The sequence below is a fragment of the Chanodichthys erythropterus genome, chromosome 7, assembly GCF_024489055.1.
Source record: "Chanodichthys erythropterus isolate Z2021 chromosome 7, ASM2448905v1, whole genome shotgun sequence".
Lineage (NCBI taxonomy): Eukaryota > Metazoa > Chordata > Actinopteri > Cypriniformes > Xenocyprididae > Chanodichthys > Chanodichthys erythropterus.
In genome coordinates, this window is record NC_090227.1 from 31,845,924 (window position 1) to 31,870,529 (window position 24,606).

The 24,606-nt window shown below is 36.4% G+C and overlaps 1 protein-coding gene across 4 annotated transcripts; it reads left to right on the forward strand.

Moving 5' to 3' along the window:
- The first annotated feature begins 2,571 nt into the window (after positions 1 to 2,571).
- nr1h4 (nuclear receptor subfamily 1, group H, member 4) lies at positions 2,572 to 23,476 on the forward strand. 4 transcript variants are annotated; one of them, XM_067390208.1, is made up of 10 exons: positions 2,572 to 2,682; positions 4,043 to 4,204; positions 6,948 to 7,325; positions 11,998 to 12,138; positions 13,277 to 13,413; positions 14,673 to 14,771; positions 15,021 to 15,120; positions 15,291 to 15,437; positions 18,784 to 18,897; positions 19,992 to 23,476. In XM_067390208.1, exons 2-10 carry the CDS (start codon positions 4,108 to 4,110, stop codon positions 20,228 to 20,230), a joined length of 1,452 nt encoding a protein of 483 aa, XP_067246309.1. In that variant the 5' UTR covers positions 2,572 to 2,682; positions 4,043 to 4,107; the 3' UTR covers positions 20,231 to 23,476. The 4 variants fall into 4 exon arrangements, with proteins under 4 accessions (XP_067246309.1, XP_067246310.1, XP_067246312.1 ...); XM_067390209.1 differs by lacking the exons at positions 2,572 to 2,682; positions 4,043 to 4,204 and adding an exon at positions 4,501 to 4,672; XM_067390211.1 differs by lacking the exons at positions 2,572 to 2,682; positions 4,043 to 4,204 and adding an exon at positions 4,920 to 4,938.
- The last annotated feature ends 1,130 nt before the right edge of the window (positions 23,477 to 24,606 follow it).

Sequence of the window (24,606 nt, forward strand, 5' to 3'; positions counted from 1 at the left end):
CAGTGGCATCATAATCAAACATAAACCTTATGTCGTTATTTTGTTATTCAGCCCTCAAGATTCAACATTTTGAATCTCTAGTTCCAGTGTACAGTGACACTTCAGCAATGTGTGTTTGAAGTCAGCGCACCATCTTTTGATTTGCTAGGTTTACTCTACTATTACTGTTAACAGGTCTTTTTTAGGTAAATCTTGGGAAAGTTCAAGGTTGTGGACCTTGTGTGTATGGCATTTTTTGTGCCACAGTCCTTGACAGCTCATGTTTAACATGCTGATATGCCGCCCTCTCGCTGGTTTGTAGTACTGTTTGATGGTCTTATCTCTACATCTAGCTTTTATGATTTGATGTGTGGTTCTAAAACAGTAAACACTTTTTATTTGAGATTAACTACCAGATCCCAAACATAAAGGGGCTTTGGGTGATAGCTACTCTCCATTGTACCATAGCGGTTCTCTGAAACACATTTCATCTGTAATTACTCAGAATGTATTAAAGATAGCGCATTCTTGCATTTCAGACCTTTTAGTTTACTTTGGCTTGGGTTTATCAAACCACATACATAGAGAAAGATTAAGCAGTCACTATATTCACTTGGACACCTCAATATGACAGCAAAAAGTATTTTTGATTAGAAATTTCATTTAAAAAAATCCATTTAAATCAGCTAAAATGGACTTCTTGTTATTAAGAAAATGGCTGTTCTGTGTGCCATGTGACTCACAAAATAGCTGAAGTGTTTGATGATAGCGTTAAGAGTTTTTTAATGGAGCCATGAACGTGTCCTTCTCACAAGGCCATCCATACCTCCCCCACCCTCCATGCTCAGAACGACTGCTCCACAAACAGCCGCCAGCCTATGGCAAAGGTTTTGTTTATTTCAGTGCTGTCTGTTGACTCAGAAGGGCCCTCTTTAGATGGAGCAACAGCCGGTAAATGATTAAGAGCTTGTTTTTAGATACATCTGCAATTAAACCGAGACGCTGGACTTCATCATGTTTTGGTCAAATTTCATCTCACATGGGGTGTGACTCATGTAAATGTCATGGCATAGAGAAGAAATTATACACTCATAGAACCTCAAATGGTCTGTCAGGCGCTTCATATAGAACCTTTTAGGGGTTCATTTTATGGATTTAGTTTTAATTAACCTTAATTAAATTTTAGGAATTAAACAGCTTGTAAACATGCTTTATCACTAGAAAAAATGTGAAATTATGCAATCATTTAAGACATTTTTCCTTATATAAAACCTTTTTGGCATATAGTGTTCTTTAAAATTGAGACAAGAACCCTTGGGTTTTATACAGAACCACATTAAACCTTTTTTTCCTAAAAGTACACCATCTACACATTTGTATACTGAAAAAAAAAGAAGAAAAAAAAATAGAAAGATTTGACTATTTTAGAACTATTTTAATTCAGAAATTGCTAGTAAAATAATGGCAAATTTACCTTTAAAAAATGCTGGGTTGTTTCAACCCATGTTTGGGTCAAATATGGACAAATCCAACTGCTGGGTTTAAAAATATAATTTAAAAATGTGACCAATGGTTGGGTTTGTCTATTTGCTCCATCAAACCCAGTATTTTTTTTGAGTGTAACATTGAATTGAATGTTAAATTTTATAGTAATTTCTTATAATCTAATAATCTTTACAATGTCAATTTTTTTTACAGTGTATTGGTGACTGCCTCAACAAAATAAAACAAGTAGAATTTTAAATTTTTTTTAAATTATTTATTTAAATCATTATTTATTTATTTAGAGGACCTAACATAGTACAAAAAGTGCATAACATTTTAGAAATATCCAATTTAGTAAGTAAGCACAAAAAGGTCACTTTTTTGATTAATATATTAATGAAAATTATGAAGTAAAAATTCCTTGGATCTGCAAAGACTGAAAACATGTTCTTATAATCTAAAGTTAGGAACACAAATTATGCAAACGCATCTTGTCAATGTGCATTTCAGTGTATATTATGGAAGTGTCTTTGAGAAGCTCTCTGTGAAACAGATCGTCTAAAGCTTAATTCCAGCAATTGACACTAGTGTCACCCTGCCATGTGTTGCCAAATGTGTCATCATGCCCGTTTATAACATCATGAGCCAAGTTGCAGTAATTGGTTATTGAGCAATTCGTCAGACCCTGAAGTAGGCTATACTGTTCTCTTCAGATCCACATAATATGTAACGTGACCAAATTGCAATGCATAACTTTGAACCAAACCATCAAAGATCAAGCTTATAATTTGAAGACAAGTATAGGATATCAAAGTTTATAGTAATGAGCCAAAATGAAAATTTCTTTCCAAAAGCTTCAAATTGCATGAGAAACTAGCATTATTCAGTAATAATTTATTTTATAGTATGTGTTTGCATTACTGGGGAATGTGTTGGGCTGTACTGGTTATCTCTCGCTATTAAGGAGGTACTGTAAAGCTGCATTTGTAGGCCTTTCAGCCAAAGTTTGGAGCTGATGGGAGAGGGAGGGACTGCTAGTACTCATGAGGAGAAGCAGATAGATAGTTTAATTAATAACCACTGTCCCTTTTCCCCATAACCCCATCTGCTCAGAGAACTGTCGTTACACAGTATCAACTTGATGCCTCTTTCTAAATACTGATGGCTTTGAATATCAAGACTGGACCTCAGAGCACACCACATCTGTTAAAGCAATAGGTAAGAAAAAATATTTCTGATATTTGTTACTAAAATAAATCAGCTATGATGGCTTATATAACTTTTGGCGATCAGGATGGGTGTCGAGATTTACGGATTTGAAATTGCACTGTTATGGAGACCCTCCGTGTGTGCGAGAATGTAGGCTCATGGGAAATTATAGACTGGATTAATTACATATAAAAATGGGAAACTGGTTGTTGTGAGTGATGTATCAATCAATATCGCTAACGATTGAGGCCTGGTCTCATTGTGACACTGTGGCTTTTTCCACGTATCATAAATCACAGCGCTGTTACTTTTCTTAAAAGAACCAGTGTTTCATCTTGTATTATTTACAAGTAAGGTGTGAACATTATAAAACTACACTGCTGATGGAAAAAGAGCATTGCTGCTGGGCTTGATGGTGTCTTACCTCCAAAGTATTCAAAGAATGTCGCTAGAACTGTTTTAAATGAACATAAGCAGACATGCTAAAAACGATATTTTAATAACTTTTAAAAACAAATCTTCCATGAATACATAATAACCTGAAAATGAATAAATAATGAGTTTGTGTTCAGTTTATGCTTTCTCAAAGTAATAGCACTGTGAATTAAAGTAATTAAAACCTAATTTCAGTGTGCAAAAAGTTAAAGTAATTAAAACCTCATTTAAATTCCCAGTGTAGTTGAACTTTGGAACATTAATCTAATATTAGATTTAGTTTTAGCCACATACTGTAGGCGAACACAAAATGATCCCTCTCTACCTGTCAGCATTATTAAAGGTTTTTATAAACACTGTGGAGTGTTAAAAAGTTGTCTGGTCTAACCTGGCCTGTAGAGAAAAATGCATCTGAGATTACTGGATGAAATATTGTGGCGTGCTATAAAAACATAATGTGAATAATGAAAAAGAAGAAGATTTAGTGATTGAAAAGCATGGAAAAAAGCAAACATCTAGAAATTTAGTCCCAGATTGTCCAGAATGACCATAGCTGGAAGTGGAGCAAAGGTCACTGCAATCGTTTGTAGCATGTCTAGCATTTCCCATTGGAGAGAAAAAAAAAAAAACACACACACAATCTTTATGTCCTGCATATCTGAAATGACTTCTGCACCATAAGATTCACAGGACATTGTCCTCCTGAATGGTTTCCCATAATCACAAAAGGAATCTGAATGAAATCTGAATGATATTGCCATATAGTATAAAAGGTTAATCACTGTTTTTTGTCCTGAGCAGCAGCACCTATATCAAAGTGTAACAATTTATGTTAAGTGTTTTACTATATTGCGTCAGTACCTTAATTTGCAATAAAACCTGCCTCTATCTGTAAGTAAAGAAATTACTTCCTCCATTTGTTATTGTCTTGAAGAAACTGGATTTCCATTCTGGACTGAGGGAACTTTGAACACCAAGACTTAACACACAGGCTTCTGAATGAATGAGTGGGTGGGCCATGACGTCAATGTGGTGGGGCCTTTACAGATCCCACCCAGCGATGCGTTCCCCCTATCAGAGGGCTCACACTTTTTTGGTGAGTATATTGGAAATTCACACTGATTTCTTTCTTGTTGTTTTGCTAACCCTATATATTTTGCCATGGGTGATGAAATAAATCTCTAAGTCGGACACTATGAAACAAACTAAAGCAAAATTCTGTTATTAGCAGATGCAAAAAAGTGAAACTGTCACCTTTAATTTTACCACCACACGTCAGCATGTTTTGTCCTAGATGACATTTATGAATCCTACCTGTAAGGAGACAGGGAACTGTGACTGTCAGGTTAATGAGCAACTATAGCAACCTTTGTTCACACTAGCACTTCTGAGGTGTTCAAGTGTTCAGGAACAGTAATACTTTGTGAAAAGAGACACAAAGACACATGCTGAGGAGCTGAATGAACACACTGTAGTTGGATGGTTAGGAATCAAAACAGCAAATGATCATCAGTACCCTTACTGGGTCACACTGAAATGGCCATGGTTCAGGAGAAGGCTTCAGGTCAGTACCATCTCATGATACTGACACAGTGCTCATTATATATTATGTTACTGAAAAAGTGTGAATATAGCTTTTTAGATGCCGTTTTACTTGAAAGTTATTGAATTGCCAGGTTGCAATGAGTTTGTTGTCAAAAATATTGTCATTGTTAGCAACTGCACTACATTTGGGCAATGTTTTTCAAATTTTGTTTTTTTGTTTTCAAAAAAAAGGAAAAGAGCAGATGACCTGATGACTGAAAGAGTTAGGCTTGAAACATACTTAATGCAAGTAACAATTTTAGGTATTCTAACTATTTCCACCTCATTGTGCTCTGAAATTGGTCAGACCACAATTTATAGAGCAATACGTAACATGCTTGTAAAATTCTCAACGTTGCTGCAAGAGACACTAGCGGTTATTAGCATAAAGTGTCTTTTTTTAATGGTCATTTTCCCATTTAGGCCAACTAGCCTACTGTCTTGGTGGACTAACAATTTGAAGAAAATCTTGCTTAGCAAGTTGCTAAGCAAGTCAGCATGTTTACAGCAATTAACCAGAATAATAACAAATGCGATTTCGCAATGTAACAGAAATAGCAACAAATCCATTTTTCTTTGTTATAATGATATATGAGTGAAACGAATTTGCAAAAATTAAAAAAACGTAGGGTGGGGACTTGGTTATAGGTACATGATTGGATGGAGGCAGATCTGTATACAAGCTTGTACACTGTAAAATAAATATTTTCATGATTTGTTAACACTTTTTTTCTTTTGTCAAATCAACTTCAATAATTATTGTGGTTCAAATGATATTTTGAGTTTCTGTTTATTAAACCAATCCCCTTCATTGTATTAACTCAAATTTTTAATTTCAATGAACTCAAAATTTTAAGGAAACCAGGTCACATACTTTTTTTAAGTTAAACCAACAATTATTTTTTACAGTGTAGTTGATCAGGTCGACTTTATCGTAATGAGCTATGACGCGGTTCGGCGGCAACCAGTCGAAATGTAGAGGTGTAAAGTAAGTATAGTGTTATTATTTTCTCCAGCTAAGCAATTTGTTCTCTGTGTTCTCTGGAATCCTTTCAAGCGGAGGACTTCTACTTTCCGATTGGTTGACAGTTACTTTGACGCTCCCGCCAGTGGCAGTCTGAATGCACAGTAAGAAAGGGGCGAGGCTTAACAGACTAAATGATTGGAGAAGTACGGCATACGACATCAGAGAGAATGCATTGATGAATCTTTCAGAATGAGTTTTCATTTTATGCTGACTAGATATTCAAAATGAACTCTAGTGCCCCCTGGAGTACAGACCAAAACATTGGCTTAGCACTTGCGTAAAAACCATTAAGCCCTGGGTATACTTCGTTTTTTAACGTGCACAGTCGAACGCATAGCCTTGGAAAGTATACTTCATTTGACTCGTATGCACACAGGCATTCGACACATGCGCAGCTTTGAGCAATCTCTTGCCATGAGTTACAACCCAAGTAAATATATTTGTATTTTTTCATGCTAGAGTTGTACAATTGAGGGTACTTTCTAACCTCTTCGCACAATCTCTCGTCTATGTAGGCCTCCATTATCGCTGTAGCTTTCATGCATTCCGGACTGTTCTATTTATGTAGTTTTTCTGTTTAAGCACAGGGCCCCCAAGTGCATGGTTGCCAACTTGTGGATAAACTAATTACTGCAAAAAAAATTAAATGCGCATGTGCGACCTGCTCATACAAGTATGCGCGGTTACAACAAACGTTAACAATACTTTGAGCTTTACTTGTCTTGTTTATTAATAGAGCCAAAAAAACCTCTCAGCAAGTGAATGCTTTTAAACTACCCACAAAAGTTGCACTCAACTGTCCAATTATCAAATAAAAACAAATCAAAATTGTAATAAAAAAAATCTCATAAAAGTCTATAATCAAAAGCCATGCCTCAGACAGATATGTGAAAAAAAGTCCTTGGTTAATGATTTCTTGTTTTGTTTCTGGGTGTGTTCGTTATATGTACATTTCACACAATTCACTGCTACTATTTGGATAGAGGCTGGTTATGTTCCTAGATAGTTTTTAATACTCACTTATCAGGTTGTGAAAATTTTAATGGCTCTGAGTATGTCTGCAAGGTAACATTACCTCAGTGTGTTGTAGTTTCACTAATCGTCCTGTTGGCATAAGACCTATTAGCACTATGTGCTGGGCTAAATCAGTAAGGTGAACTTGATCTTTGCTTCTCCATGACACATGTAAACTGACAAGCACTGCTCACTCCTGCCATCTTCTCCTCAGATATTCTGGCAGAGCAGAACAGTCCTTTGCTACATGACCAGGAGGTCTTGCCCTTCACCAGCTATCCCAGCATGCAGTACACCTCAGTGGAGCCCTCCATGTCATCACCATCATACTACTCCAATCAGCACTGCTACTCACAATATGGTGGGGAGGATTGGTACTCTACATCCACTGTGTTTGAGATGAGGAAAGGACCATTGGAGGGTGGCTTTGATAATGAGCTCGACGAGTCTTGCCCTGTAGTCCCGACTGTGTGTAGAAGGTCCAGAAACGCAGCCCACTCCGGAAGGAGCAAAGGCGAGGAACTGTGTGTGGTCTGTGGAGATAAAGCATCAGGGTATCACTACAATGCACTCACATGTGAAGGATGTAAAGGTGAATCCCATAATCTACTGTATTTTTGGTGCTGATTTCACTTACAAGGCATTTTTTGGCATGCTCAAATCTTTTCGTAGGGCTGGGAACTTAATGGTTCCATTTGGTTCTGCTAATGGTTCTCGCATATCCATGGAACACCGCTACTGAATCAACTGTCTGATTCCTAAATTAATGAATCTTTTATGCTGGTTCTTTTAAGTGGAGCTGGGTTGGACCTAAACTATGTAGGATTGTGGCCCTCAAGGAACTGAGCTTGACACCCCTGTTGTAAGCTGTATGTGTTTGATTCACTTAAAAAAACCCTGACTCATTAGATTAATTATTTTCAGGAATCGGACACTGGTTGCACTGTATGTTTTTGATTTACTAAAAAATGATGACTCATTAAAGTCATTCATTCGGGAACCTGACTACACTGGTTGAGCTGTATGGATTTGCTTGACTAAAAAGAACCAGTAAGATTCATATGTTCGGGAATCGGACTAGACTTCCTCGCGCTGCATGGTTTTCAAATGAGCCTGAAAGATTTAATTAGCTGGATCAGGCGTGTTTAATTGAAGTTAAAGCTAAACTCTGCAGGGCTGTGGCCCTCCAGGAAGTCAGTTTGTACAACTGTAAAGGTTATACTAATATAGTTACAGGTTGTTCATATGACAACATGTAGATAAAGATATACAATATGAGTTTCTCAGTAATAGTTTATATGTAAATATGAATCAAATATGCTGAAATGTTAATATGTTGTTTGGTTAGTGTTGTTGTATAATACTATTAGCCAATTATTATTGGGTTGCATCTTTGTTTTACGCTCATTTATGTAACTTTTGGCCCTCTAGCGGTTAAAAACAAAACTGCATGCATTTTACGGAAGAATAGTGTTTTGGTTAGTGCTTTGGCTCTGCATGATTGTACGGATGAATATGGTTCTTTCTCATAACTAAAAAAAGAGAGAGATTATTCATTTACAACATTTCTCAGAAGCAGAAGTCATCGTAGTTGGGTAAAATTCCATAGCGGTGAATGAGAGGGTACATTAAATATATTTTTTGTGTTCCCATTTGCTCAAATAGTAAAAGAAAAACTCAACAAAAGTCATTTCACAACTTTCAAAAACAGGAAAAAAAACACAGAGAGATTAATAACAGCAGCCAGAAGAGAAAAATATATCAATTTTACCATCACTCCCATAGCCGCTGTATTAAACAACCTAGCAGTGTTAACTAGTTTTTTGTAATTTGATGCAAAGTTAATATAATACTAAGTATAGTGTTATAAATGTACATACATTTAAAAAAACTGAAAATATAAAAAAAACTTTGCAAGATTCACGATGCTTGCTGATGACTTCTCATTTTATTACGAGCTCTGGCACGTTCTCTTTTTGCCAGCAAGCTCTGATTCCCCGGAGATTCAAGATTTAGCGAGCTCCATGTCAACCTTTCTTGCTAGTTGTGTTGTGACAACTATGGAGTCAAATTAATGCCTTAAAGTTTTGCACAAAAATAAAGTTTTGCAAAACACAAAAAAGAATTGAGCAATAAAAAAATGTTTTGCAAACAAAAATAAAGAATTGCAAAGGAAAAATAAAGTATTGAGCGGAAAAAATAAGTTTTGCAAACAAAAATAATAAATTGCAAAATAAAATAAACTAGTGCAAAAATAAAAATATAATCAATTACAAAAATCAATTACAGCTGTAATCCTATTTTATCTTTGCCACATATTTTTCATGCTCAAACCTACTAAATCATTTGCAACGCTCATTTTATTCTGCGTTTCAGTCAAGCATGCGCTCACGACACCCGTTTTCTTTTGCGCTGCACTTTTCTGTGCGGATCTCTTTGTGGCACTGGTTTGACGTGGGGGTGGAGTCAAGAAACGGGGGCACGCCCCCGCGAAATGCATTGGAGGGGAACGTAATCGGCGACATGTGAAATAATTCTTTGACATGGTGAAAAATAATGAATGGTTTGTTTTTGTTGGTTTGTTTAGCATATGGCCGATTACGACCCCCTCCAATGCATTTCTTATAGTAATATGACTCTCACTGCCTGTATCCACTTTTGTGCCCTTAAACATTCGTTTTTTGGGGTCGACAGCTTATAAAAACTTATTTCTGGGTTTTTTAGCTTGTTAGCTGTACACCTTGTCACACAACACCTTTTAGGCATTGTTCTGTTTTTTGTAATGTGTCAGAAAAGACAAGAAGGCAGCCTGGAGACGGTTGGATTGTTTTTCCCCCGGTGGGCGTGGTTTTCAGATTATAATAAATGCGCTCTGTCTCTATGCTTGCCTGCGTCTCAATGTGCATACTATCCATCCTAAATAGTATGTGACACTAGTACTATTCAATACTATTTAGGGCGGATAGGGTGGATAGTATGCACATTGGGATGCAGGACTTGATCTGTTCTGTTCCGATCTGCGTCTCCTGCCGATGACGTGTTTCGCGGAGGCGTGCCCCCGTTTCTTGACTCCACCCCCACGTCAAACCAGTGCCATAAAGAGAACCGCACAGAAAAGTGCAGCGCAAAAGAAAACCAGTATCGTGAGCACACGCTTGACTGAAACGCAGAATAAAATGAGCGTTGCAAATGATTTAGTAGGTTTGAGCATGAAAAATATGTGGCAAAGATAAAATAGGATTACAGCTGTCATTGATTTTTGTAATTGATTATATTTTTATTTTTGCACTTCATTATTTTATTTTGCAATTTATTATTTTTGTTTGCAAAACTTATTTTTTTCTGCTCAATACTTTATTTTTCCTTTGCAATTCTTTATTTTTGTTTGCAAAACATTTTTTTATTGCTCAATTCTTTTTTTGTTTTGCAAAACTTTATTTTTGTGCAAAACTTTAAGGCATTAATTTGACTCCATAGACAACTAATCATGGTTGCCAGGTTTTAACAACAAACCCACCCAATTGCTACTCAAATAGCCCAGTTGCCCAATAGGCCCAAGTTCCAGGGGGTACAGTTGGCGTTTTTGGTGGGGTTCCCCTGGTAAAATTGCTATTCAGGGGCTAAATATCATATTATTTGGGTTTGTTTCAACCCGCGGACATGAAAAACAACGTGCGGCAACAGTGTAAAAGTAGCCCAATTCTGTGGGAAAACCGGGGACTTGGCAACATTGCAACTAATCTAGAAAATAGCTGAAGCAAAATTTCTCTATTTAGAGATATGAGTGGACATGCACTTGTGAGTGACGTACGTGAAAACTATTCCGCCCGGTCTAAAATAAACACTTATTATAGGCTTACCATAGTAAATTATGGTAAGACAAAAACACGTTTTGGAAGAAAGATTGGTGATGTATTGAATCATTATTTCAATTTTGAAAAAAAAAAAAAAAAAAATCTGACCAGCTTGACATAGCAACATTGGCTCAACCAATGGCGTGAGTTTGGTCCAGGACTATCTATCTCACTTAAAGAAGACATAAAGTGAAACTGTTTGAAAACATTTATTATTGTCGAAATATGATTTCATGCAAGAGGCCTAGAAATTGCACATTTTATTTTGAAGGCCAAACATAGCTTTGCCATTTTTATTTGATTTGATACATAACATGTACATTTGCACCCTTTGTTCTGTGACCTCTTTGAACCTTCATTGCAGTGTGCCTGGTCTTACAGTGTAGCCATAGCTACATAACTTATGAAGGACACAATAAATGACACGGAACCCCATGTGCCAATTTTAGCTCTTTGGAAAATCATTGGCTGAATGACTGCAAGTGTAATTCCACCTGCGCATGGACAATGCCCAAAGGGCAGATGCTGGGCTATGTGTCCTGAGTCCCACAGGCTTGGCTGGGTTTGCACCTTCACGTTCAGTTTGGATTGGGTTCCCTCTCAGCTTTCTGCTGAATAATGATGTAGGCAACCAGAGCCACACACCGCCATGCAAAGTTAATGTGTGTCATTGTGCTCATGGGCTCATGCTAGAATAATTACCTGTTCCAAAAACAACTGCACATGTTTGTCTGCTGCCTAGAACTGAAAATCAAGCATCCAAGAGTATCGGTATTACAGTACCGAACGTAATGTCTTAAACATTACACCATATATGTTACATGTACTGGCTGCAATGAACCTATTCCTTGATCTATGTTTACAAAGTGACCTTCTTGTTTCTCCTAATAGTTTAGACTTGTAGGGTAGCCACTGTTGCTTCTAGTATTTTTACTATGGTTTTTAGAATAAGAGAATGGTTATAGAGCAAATTATTCAGCAATGAAATCTGCACCTTAATGCTTTTGTATGTCTTTCCTTGCCATTTGTGTGTCAGACAACTAATAGGGAAAAAACTAAAAATAGATATTTACTAAAACAGTGGATTTCTGGGGGTTAATTGTGACCCCAAAATGGATTTCATGTCTGTTCTGATAGGTGTATCTTCTTAGTTCAAACAGCACAAACGTAATTCAAACAGTAAAAAGGTGAAAAAAAGACATGGACTACATTAAATGCATAAAAACCACAGGAATTCACGACATTTAGAAACCAAAATGTTTGTAATTAGTCTATGTTAAAAAAATAAAATGTTATATAATCTGTTGCATATTGTTTAGGCTTTGTACAATTTGTACTTTTTGTACAATTTGGTTTTGGTTATTGAACATTTCAGTTACTCAGTTATTGATGCAATGGTCTTTTTTACAGGTTTCTTCAGAAGGAGTATCACAAAGAATGCTGTATATAAATGTAAGAGTGGAGGAAACTGTGAGATGGACATGTACATGCGAAGGAAATGCCAAGAGTGTCGACTCAGGAAGTGCAAAGAGATGGGCATGCTCGCAGAATGTGAGTAAGAGCACTGTAAACACTGTAAAACTTGTTCCTGTTAAACTAATACATCAGCCTGAGAGTCACACACATCGTGTAATCAGATGAGACACTTTGAACTGTAAAACAGCAGTTTTCAATAAATGTTATTAATCGGAATAGTCAAAAGCAACTTAATTTACTTTCCAAAGAGAATGCCTCTAAAGTGGCACAGTATTCTGCTATGAGATGGTTTGAGTTAAAATAATATTGGATAACTTGAGATAAAATATTATTAGTGTGTGGAAGAAAAAAAAGCTGTTTTTCTAAGCTTCACGCGAATAGTGTATTGATTTTTACATAAATATTGCAGACGGATGAAATGGATGAAAATACTGAATTGTTTAGTAGAATCATTCTTTTTTATTAACATACCATCAGTAGTTCAAAAGATATTGTGTCTCATTCACGAAACACGAGCAGAACAAATTTTTGTGTAAATCATGTGTAAAGTGGTTCTGGCGTAAATTTTCGGATTCATTAAAATGTTTGTATTTTCCAAATGTTAGTTGGTACGAAAGAAATCTGCACCTGCTCCCAGCCACGCGTAAATAGTGCGTTTAACATCCGAACATTTTGCTCATTAATAAGGCTGCATTTTAATTCACCTTAATAAGGTACATATTTACACAGCATTTTGAAAAAATATTATATATAGTAATTACATACATTTTTTCTTTTTACTTTTATTGTGAGAACCAGTAATAGCATCTGCAAACGGAGCACTTTAATCAAATAATGAATTGATTTCAATACGGTTGGGGAAACTAATGGCCCCTTAATTGTTTTGGAAATTGTTTCCTATAAAATGGCCAAAATCCTTCATTTGGTGTCATAATATGATGCATATATAGTCCCATTTACAACTGATTGGAATTCATTAACACACACACACACACATTTCACTATCATTTCTGACGTTTACAAAGTATTTGTGAATCAGGAGAACAGTTTTCGGGAAGGTCTCTTTACGCGCAAATCACTCACATATTTACTCGTATATTAACGAATGTTTCATGAATGAGACCCAATGTACATAAACCTTGATGAGAAACAGATTGCTTGTATCCATTAAGTCAATCTAGTTTATGCATCTATTTTGTATTTGCATCATCAGGCTTGTTAACCGAAATCCAGTGCAAATCCAAAAGGCTGAGGAAAAACACAAAAGCCTCATCTGATGAAAGTATAGGAGATGATGTTGGTGATAGTAGAGATGCTAAACAGGTTGTATCTACTACAAAACCCTCCAAGGTAAGAGCACAGGTACTGTCTGATTGGGTTATTATTATAATCAGTGGTGATTGTCTAGAAAAACAAATGATGCAAAAATGTCACTTTTTGATCTGTTCAGCTTAAAGGGATAGTTCACTCAAAAATGAAAATTCTGTCATCATTTACTCACCCTTTTGTTGTTCCAAACCCTTAAGATTTTCGTTCATGTTCGGAACACAAAAGATACACAAAAAATATTTTTAATGAAATCTGAGCGATTTCTGTCCCTCCATTGACAGCTATGCAACGACCACTTTGACGCTTCAAAAAGTTCACATAGAGAAATTTGTAAAAACTAATCCATATTAATTGAGTGGTGTAGTCCAAATTTTCTGAAGAGACTCGATCGCTTTATATGAGGTTTAATTTAGGCTTTTATTCACATATAAACATTGATCAGCGAACATAAACAGAAGCTCAACAGAACCTGCTTGACGCACGAGAACAATCCTCTTGCGGAAGCTCAAATGTGCATGCGTAACTCATGAGAATGAACCTCATTGGTTCTCACTCATCAAGCAAACATGCTTGAGCTTCCGTTATCCACAATTGATGAGTGTATTGATGAATGTCTATATGTGAATAAAAGCCTAAATTCAATCTGTTCAGCGTATAAAGCGATCAGGCCTCTTCAGAAAATTTGTACTAAACCACTCAATTCATATGGATTAGTTTTACAATCTCTTTATGAACTTTTTGAAGTGTCAAAATGGTAGTTGCGTAGGCTGTCTATGGACGGACAGAAAGCTCTCAGATTTCATTAAAAAGATCGTAATTTTTTTCCCAAAGATGAACAAAAGTCTTGCGGGTTTGGAATGACATGAGGCTGAGTAATTAATTACAAAATTTTCATTTTTGGGTGAACAAAACTTTGCTTTTTATAGTATAACTTTTCAGGTATAATTGCGAACTAAAGTTAAGGGTGTTCTTGGAAACATTTATTGAAGTGCTATAAAAGGTTAAAGGGCAACCTCAATGATTCTCTTCACCATGGCGACAAAATCTCACTCTTCTCACTTTTGCCCACATATACGGTTACTTCTGAAAGATTATATGATGAAGGGTTGTAAAAAGGCTGTGCAGGATCAAACACTGGCTACACTCAAACACTGGCTAGTTATTAAACAATGACACCACAAATAAATTAATTATTCCACGTAGCTTGATTCCCCCGGATCCAAACACAGACAAAAAAGATCATACATTTTTGATTCTTTTGATACATTTTCTCATTTCAGGAAAATATAGAACTAAGCCAAGACCAGCAGGCTTTAATAAGTTATATAGTTGACGCTCACAACAAACATCGCATCCCTCAGGATATGGCAAAAAAACTGGTATGTCTGGAAATAAAAAACATCAACCTTATGCTCTTACTTATCTTATTTTAGATCACCTTCTTTTATCTTTTTATGATTCATTAATGTGGAAAGCAGTCAAATGCTACTGTTAAAATCAGTAAAAAACTTTGCCTCTTCTTATCTCTGTTAAATCATTATGTAACCAAGGTTATTGCCACCCAATGTCATAAAACAGTGGCTTATTTGCATGCTCATATTTTTTCCCTGCTTCTAACCTGTCCACAGCTACAAGAGCAATTTAACGCAGAAGAAAACTTCCTTCTACTGACCGAAATGGCAACTAGTCATGTCCAGGTGCTGGTTGAGTTCACAAAAAACATACCAGGTACTGTTATTTCAAATTCTAGAACAACTATTACTACAGTAGTTTGGAAATGAAATAAAATTTAAAATAAAAAACAAGATCACATAGTTTACACATACTTAATATTAAACTGATGCAATAAACTCCTCCAGTTCTAAGCAAACATACTCAGGTTCTCATTTTCTGAGCAGGTTTTCAGTCTCTGGATCATGAAGATCAGATCGCTTTATTGAAAGGTTCTGCCGTAGAGGCGATGTTCCTGCGTTCGGCCCAGGTTTTCACCAAGAAACTGCCCAACGGACACACAGAGGTGCTGGAGGACAGGATCAGAAGGAGTGGTAAGCTTATTATTTGTATTGCAGCATAATTTACAGCATGATTCATGAACTGCTTCTGTGGAGTGTTCAATGGAATCATGACTGGGATTGGGTTTCAAACTAGTACGCCACATACTTGTTGAGCCTCTCAAAGCTCAGAACAAAGTCCATAAAGTTCACTAGGTACGTTATATTATTAATGTATCTGTCCGCCCTAAATAACGTCAGGAAATTTGCCATCTTGATAATCGCGTGGTATATGTTACATGTGTAAAAGGACACTAAAGTCCAAATGGTTTTGGTTTCACATAAGTCTAAGCACTGGACGACTGCCAGGAACAGCACAAAGAGGAAAGCCCTCATATAGCATGCAGCTTGTGAATATCATATCTTTTGCCTTATATCATCTCATTGAATTTTGTTGAACATTTGGTTTAGAGTAGGATACACAATCAATTCTGTCTCTTAAAGGATTAGTTCACTTTCAAATGAAAATTACCCCAAGATTTACTCACCCTCAAGCCATGCTAGGTGTATATGACTTTCTTTTTGATGAACACAATCGGAATTATATTAATAAATATTCTGACGCATCCGAGCTTTATAACTGCAGTGAATGGGATCAACAAGTATGAAGCTGAAGAAAGTGCATCCATCCACATCCATCCATCATAAACGTACTCCACAATCCAGGGGGTTAATAAAGAAGTAAGTGAAGCGTTTGTGTAAGAAAAAATGTCTGTATGTAACAAGTTATAAAGTAAAATATCTAGCTTCCGCAGGACCGCCTTCCATATTCAACTTACGAAGAAAGTGTAACACGTCTCTCAGTTCAAAAAGCTTACGCTACGTCCTACGCTTTCTGCATTCAACTTACGGAAAAAGCGCAACTGACGCAACATCAGTTGTGCGGTTACGAAAGGTGGTCTGGCGGAAGCTAGATATTTTACTGTAACTTGATATAGATATTTTTCTTACAAAAATGCATCGCTTTGCTTTTATTAACCCCCCGGAGCTGTGTGGGGTACGTTTATGATGGATGGATGCACGTTCTTCAGCTTCATACCCATTGGTCCCATTCACTGTCATTAAAATGATTGGATGCATCAGGATAATTATTAATATAACTCTTGATTGTGTTCATGAGAAAGAAGAGTCATATACACCTAGGATGGCTTGAGAGTGAGTAAAGCTTGGAGTAATTTTCATTTCAAAGTGAACTAATCCTTTAAAAGCATGCCCTATGTTTACTCCACGCTGAATCACCTTTATTTCAAAGATGGTTGCTTTCAGCCTCTCAGTATTTGAAAAGCTGTAACAAACTGTCCAGTTAGTGATATTTCTGAACAGACAGATGAATGCAGAGTGGTGTAGACTGTTTGAGTCCTCCAGCATGAGCTCGGGAATATTCACGCAAAAGGCCAGCGGGGGAGAAATAGACGCACTGTCTAAAGAGACTATTGTTCTCTATCTAAACATCGAGAGGCCTATTGTCCCACTCTCTGGCTCTCAGCGCTTCTGACATTTCTCTGGCGTGAAGCCTCTGTGATGCATCAGGATTTTTTTATTTATTTATTTTTTTGCTCTCTTCTTTTTTTGGAAAGTTATGACAAAGGTTATCCTTTCATCTGAAGGGAAATGAATGAAACTGTGAAAGGAGTCTGCGTGCTGTGATCATTTCATCTCTCAAGAGTGACGACTGTTTGTATACACTGAGTTTTTGAACAGTTCGTTACAGTCCAGCACAGTTTTTCTTTAATATTAACATTATGGTAAGCTGAATTGTTAAGTCATGTTTTTAATGTCCCAGCTGCATCAGTGTGTGTTCGGTGTGTGAGCTCCCACTGTGGGTTTCCCTGATTGGTCGGTGTGTAAACCAAACCCTTTTGGCTCTTCACACTGAATGCTTTACATCAGAAAAGAGCTCTTGGCTTGCATAGGCAGCATAGCATGATAATTATATCAATGATAATGATAAAGACAAAAACCTCACACAAAACAGGAAAGCCCTTCAAATACAGGCTTCAAATGAACTGCTGTTACCGAGAATCCCACTGAATGTGGAAACGCACAGCTGTGGGGATCCGAGGCCAGATTCAGATCAGCTCTGACCTAACATACAATACAAAGCAATAAGGTCACGGCCCATGATGATCTGTTATTGCACGCTGAGGGAGTTTCAGAAAGTCTCTTCAAAAACAGACAACAAATGCACTACAAAATAATTTTCTTAAGATGTATTTTGTCTCAGTTCTCGTTTGTCTTTTTAAAAAAAAATCTAATTTAAAGCATAAATCTATCCAACTGGAGTAAGATTTATGCATAAAATTTAAAATATAATCTTATTATCTTACACAATTTTGCTTCATTAATCCTGATTTTAGAATGTTTAGATAATTTTTTTACTGGGAAGGTGGACAGTAAATACACTGGAAAATCATTTTCTTAAGATATTTTAAGGATATTTTCTCATTTTTATCCAGTCAAAATGTACAAATTTCCCTTAAACAAGAAAAACAAGACAATTAAATTGAAAAGAGCATAAGATGAAATGTAATAGGCATGAATTTTTATATTAATGATGGATGGTTGGATTCTGTCTTAGAGGAAACTGTGATTCAGTAAATTCACAGCACACTGTGCTGCTTTTAAATATAGGCAACACTGCCACCTTGAGGCCCCAGAATGCCATATGTAAAACATTTCATACAATTTTTTTAATTTTTTTTTTTTACATTCAACAAAGAACAATTTTACAACTTAATACTTAAAAGTCTGACTTATATTTGAAGACTTCAGATGCAAAAGCCTCTAAGTGCCATCTGAAATTTTCTTCTAAAATTAGTATTTTCATCAAGCTCGTATGTTTAGGTTCAGTAATTTGACTTTAATGGAAATTAATAGGCCCTTTTCATTGTCATTAAAGTGGAATAACTGAACATAAACATACAAGCTTGATAAAAATGCTCATTTTAGAAGAAAATTTCAGATGACACTTAGAGGCTTTTGCATATGAAGTCTTCATTTATTTATTGAAGCTCAAACAATTGCACTATTTATGGAGGTGCGATTACAGATCCACGTCGTAGTATGTACTTAATGTGATCTTTAGTCCAGGAAAGAAGGCATGGCCTTCATTTAACATTAGATCATAGCCAGTATGTAAATATGTGCATTGGGCTCAGCAGGTTATTTTTAAATGTAGTTATAGCTTCTAAGAAATATGTTTTGGAGTGGTTACAGGTGGCTGAGGTAATAAATAACTGTTGATTTCATGTTGGAATTACTGGACTTTTAATAGAGTGATTTAGAAAATAATTGCAAAGCTTGGTGTATATCTTCATGAATAGCTTGATTTCCTCCACAGGAATATCTGAAGAGTTTATGACACCCATGTTTAACTTCTATAAAAGCATCGGAGAGCTGCAGATGATGCAAGAGGAACATGCTTTACTTACAGCTATCACAATCCTCTCACCAGGTGAGCTGATATCTGTCGCTTAATGTTCTAGATAAAAAAAAGTTGCAGAATGAATTAATTAGTTTAGTTTTTGTTTAGTTTATTGTTATTTTAGCAAAATGAAAGAACACAATCATGCAAAACTTGTGACTTATGATCCATATATATCAGTTTGGATATTATGTTATCTGACCTCTTTCCTGTGGTCTCTTTGTGACAAAGTCAGACGTCCCTAGTGGTTTTTTGATAATGCATATCATGTGATGGAAAAGTTTAGTTTTGGCACACCTACAAAAGAAATCTTTTAAAGGTGCAGTACGCGATTTCTGAGAAACACTGTTGAAAGTGGATCGGACCGAGCACCATAACACACTTGTATCCAATCAGCAGTAGGGGGCGTATACACTCATAATGGGGGAGTAGAGAGAGTGAGCAAGAGGAATATTTGAAGAAAGACTTTAGAAAGAAAGATGGCTGAGTAGGGCTGGGCGATATATCGCATGCGATTGTCACGCGCATTTCGTCAGTAAAGCCGGTTCCCTGATTACCGCTAAATCGCCATCCCCTGCTTTCAAATGGAGCGGCATTTAATAGACAGAGCCGTAGGTCACTGACAAGCCACACAATATCGCATTCATATTGCAAATGAATCACCTTCGATAATGAACGCGATATTGCGTGGCTTGTCAGTGAACTACGGCTCTGTCTATTAAATGCCGCTCCATTTGAAAGCAGGTGATTCTTCCTTACCTTTCATACATCATCTTTACTTTATTTTCGTGAAGCATTATTTTGCTTTGCTTCAACTATGATAGAAAGACATTGCATTTTGGGGGTGAAACAACAAAGGGAGAGGTGTATTTGGACTGATTTCAAATATCAACACTTTCAACTGTGTTTCTCAGAAATTGCTTACTGCACCTTTAAACCATCTAAAACCCATTTTGGTTCTTATGTAATCAATTTGTACTGTTCCAAATATAAGTTAAATAGTACTGTAAATGATTAATAAGCTCACAATAGAGAAGCTAACAGATTTTTGTCATTGTTTTAAGCTTCAGAAGACCACAACAAAATTTGTTGCATTTGACTGAAACTGTTCTATCTAACCACAGACAGACCATATGTAAAAGACCAGCAGGCAGTGGAGCGTCTGCAGGAGCCCATGTTGGAGGTACTGAGGAAGGTCTGTAAGTTACAGCACCCTCAGGAGCCCCAGCACTTTGCAAGGCTTCTCGGTCGTCTAACTGAGCTTCGCACCCTCAACCACCACCACGCCGAAATGCTAGAGTCATGGCGCATGAGTGACCACAAGTTCACCCCCCTCCTCTGTGAGATCTGGGACGTTCAGTGACACAGAAAATGCACAGAAAAATGGGTGGGTGAAGGAGAAATGCCAAAGACTTTTAATAAGCTGCCAAAGAGAGGAGTTTACACACTTTTGAGATTAGTTGACTGTTAAAGTATGAAATGTAAACATTATATTGCCAAATGTCAAGTAAAACGGGAAGTAATAATGATTTTAAGACATTATCAGCTCTTCAAGAAAAGATTGATGGGCACATTTTGATATTGTAATGCCTTTATAAATGTTTACCTGGCCTTTGCTACTTGATTTGTTTAAAATCTGCTTCATCTGAGGATTACATGGCTTTTTACACGTTATGTCTGTTTGTGTATTGTGTAATTCATCTAAATATTTTAAGGTTCTCAAAATCTGTACTTCCTGACCTGTGGTCACTCTTTTCACATTTTGAGAATCATGTAACCTTCCAGTCTTACCACTGTTAAATTCTATATAAACACTATATGCAATGCATTATGAGTGCATTAATGCATACAGATTTATATGGACAAATATATGAGGACATATGTGTGACCCATATGTGCTGAGCACAAAACCATGTGCATTAATAAGGAGATACTGCACAAAAACAGTCATCTATCCATCCATCCATCCATCCATCCATCCATCCATCTATCTATCTATCTATCCATCCATCCATCTATCTATCACATTTTGGTCTGTATCTTTTTCAGCGTGCGAGTAATCAAACAAAATACGTTTTCATCATAATTTCATAAGCAAGTGAAAAAAGTGAGGGGTAAGTGTTGATCTGATGATGGTACATAATAAAGTTGATGTTATACTACATGGACAAAAGTGCACGGACACCTGAATGCACCCAAATGTGCTTTTTGAATGTTAATTTCAAAATTTTATTAATATGTGATTAGTCCTCCACAACTATTTCATTCTTCTGTCTTTCATTACCTCTTTTTATTAAGTGTCTTTAACTACTGTGTACTAACATTTAAGTTCATCATTTGTTTTTTATTGTACTTATATTTAAAAAGAAATCCCTGCATGCAATTACAGCTGTAATTAATTTCTGTAATTATTACATCTATAATTTGACCCTTCCCTTACACCTTTACCCAAACTTAAACCTAACTATATTACCAAACCTGTCTCTAAACTTACCCGCTTCACACCTTCATAGCTGCAAAAGTGTTTTGCATGCAACATGAACACAAGAAGTCATTACATTTGTCTTTTGTTTGTTTTGTTGATATAAGTACATAGTAAAGACACATAATATAACGTGTGACCAGGCTTTACACTAGATTTTGGAACACGAAGGGATTTGCTCCCATTCAGATACAAGATCAGTGAGATCACCAAGATATTGTTATTCCAAAACAGAAAGGGCCCTCTAAAGGGTTCTGTAGAATGTCATTGTATGCCATAGCATTAAGATTTGTCACTGGAATTCGCTTGAATGAAAAAGGGTAGTTCACCAACAAACAAGTACAAATCATACAGGTACAGTATACATGTACATCCATTCGACAGCATTTATGTGATCACGTGCCTTTGTTTAAAAGCAAATTTAGTATTAAATTAGATTTACCATGATTAATGAAACATTAAAATGCAACAATATTCCAATATATTTGATTTATATTGAAAACTATACACATATAAATCACATACTATGAGTAGCTAAAAAAGTAGCTAATTATTTTCAGGCTTAGATTCATAAACAAATGACTTGAGTCAGTTTTTAATGAATCATTCGGAGTTACAGAATCAGTCTGACAAATCCTTCGTTGATTAAACGGTCTCACTTTATATTACGTGGCCTTAACTAATATGTACTTACATCAAAAAGTAATTACAATGTACTTACTGTGTTCATATTGTATTACAAAACACTTTTGCTGCTATTGAGGTGGGATATGGGTAAGGTTAGGGGCAGGTTTGGTGGTATGGGCAGGTTTAAGGGTGGTATAATGTGTAAGGGATGGGTCAACAGTGTAATTATATATGTAAGTAATGAGGTACGAGAGGCTGTGCTGTATAGTGAATAATTCACGGCTGAAGGGCGTTGTTAAGCATGATAATAATAAATATTAAAGCCAAAAATATGTAACAATGCAACTTTCATTAAGTAAACTTTCACTAAAGCCTTCCTTCCTCCGGAAAAAATAGTCCCTGACCATGAACAGCAACAGAAGTTACATTATTACGCCATTAGATGGCAGCAGTCTTCATGAGTGTGTCAGTCAGTAGTGAAGACTTTTATATTGAAAAGACTGAATTGTTGTAAACACACGGAACAAGACGCAACTGACAAATGCTTTAACTAGCGCTGTCAGTCACGGGAAAACCCCTTAACTGTTAAAAGGACAGGATAATACATTGGACATTTAAACAGATTTTTTATTATGAACATAGGAAAATGCTAAATCTGAGGTCTGCAGGTCATAAACTCGCTCACTCAATCTTTTTCTCACGACACTCTATAATACAGTAAGCTGAACAATGAACAATATCAATTGAGAACATACAGTTTACGTTGCAAAGAGTGGTTGATAAGAGTGTTGTGTAGTGATACACAGAGCCGTAGGGTGAAGCAGTCATAGCCATGTTTTATCGTGAATAAAACACAGCTATTGACAATCAGAATCAAGGAGAGGAACTAACCATTTTATAAATGTAATTATAGAAAGTACAGATGTAGTTACATGCAGGTATTTTTTAAAATATAAGTACAAGGTAAAAACATGTATGTACACAATGATTTAAAGTAACTACATGGTAGTTAAGGCCACTAAATATAAAGGGGGACCGAATGATCTAACCAAATCCATCATAACAGCTAGTCAATCCAGTTCCATGTCAATGCATCATTAGCCTCTTAAACATAGCTGTATGTCTGTAATATGACAAGGATAATAAAAGATTAACTAAAAGAGATCATAGGCCTATTTGGCTCTTCAACTTTTTTAAAGTTTATAAAGTTTTTGCTGGGTCTCTAGGTTGATTATACCTCTCTTGGTGGGACAATGTTTTGGAACCCTTGTCCTGATGTATAGTTATGAAGTGAAATGACAGAATCATAGTTTTCCTGATCTAACAGTTTAAGAAAATTATTTGCCAAAAGGCCAAAGGCCAAATCTTTTTTTCTTCTTTTCAAAATATCAATTTCCTTGTTGTCTCATGAATGTTTTACTCATAGCATATTAATGGAAACCCTAGATCAAGAAGGGGTTTCTCCTTAAAATGTCATTTCCTTCTTCCTTGTACACTGATCAGCCACAATAAAGGTCATTAAAACAGCTCTGATGTGTGAAGGCATGGACTTCACAAGTCCTCTGTATGTGTTATGTGTCAATAGCAATAGATCCTTTAAGTCCTGCAAGTTGTGAGGTAGGTCCTTCATAAATTGGATTTGTTCTAGTATAGGTCTTTTCCCCAGGTAAATAACGCACATGCACCGGGCAATCCACCTGATCTTTCAAAGTTCTGATGCCCTACCCAAAATAAAAATGTCACTTGTCACGTAGTAAGTACATTTCAATTTGTGCTCATGTCTGCATGAATTCAAATGACATAGAACATTTCATTCGTTTTCTAGAGACAAGCCCTTGATAAGCCCTACTCATACGAACATGCAATGGGATCTATCAACTGAAACTATAGTGACAGTGACTAAGTAATAAAAAAACAGTATAAACATAAATAGTCTTATCACATTTAAAAAAAAAGTTGAGGAACAAGTTCATCTGTCAAAGTAACCAACAGCAACATTAATACCTGAAAGAGAGCGAAGCATTTGAGTCAAGCTATGACTTTATATTAGAGACTTTGGTTGCACGCAGACCACAAAACTCAAGGAAACAGCTCCAATGGAAGACAGTGACTGATTCTAAAACCTTCAGATGAAACGCAGGTTATATCCACGTCTTTCTAAGTTACCGAACCCTTGTTCAGCAAAGAGTGGCTCTCTCGCACTGTATGACGTTACAGAAACTAGTTGTCCATCCAGTTCTGTTCAGACACCAGCAGAATGCGGTTGTCACTGCTGTAAAATTACAATTAATTATTTAAAAAAATATTATTTTCAGGCAGCCAGTAGGCCCCTCCCCAGTGTAAGCGCCTGGGCCTCACCATTGAAATGCCTCTGGCCTTGTTCGGTGGTGAACAAGGTTCATCATGGGCACTCTGACTGGGCTGTGGCCACGCAGTCCCATATGCTGACACCTTTTATGGGCAGCATTACAATTTTAAGCAATTTTAGCTACAGTAGCTCTTCAGTGTTAACGGACCAGACGGCTCCTCATGTGAATCACTGAGCCTTGGCCGCACATGATCCTGATACCGGTTCACCATTTGACCTTCCTTATACTACTTTGGCAGGAACTAATAAATGCATACCGGGA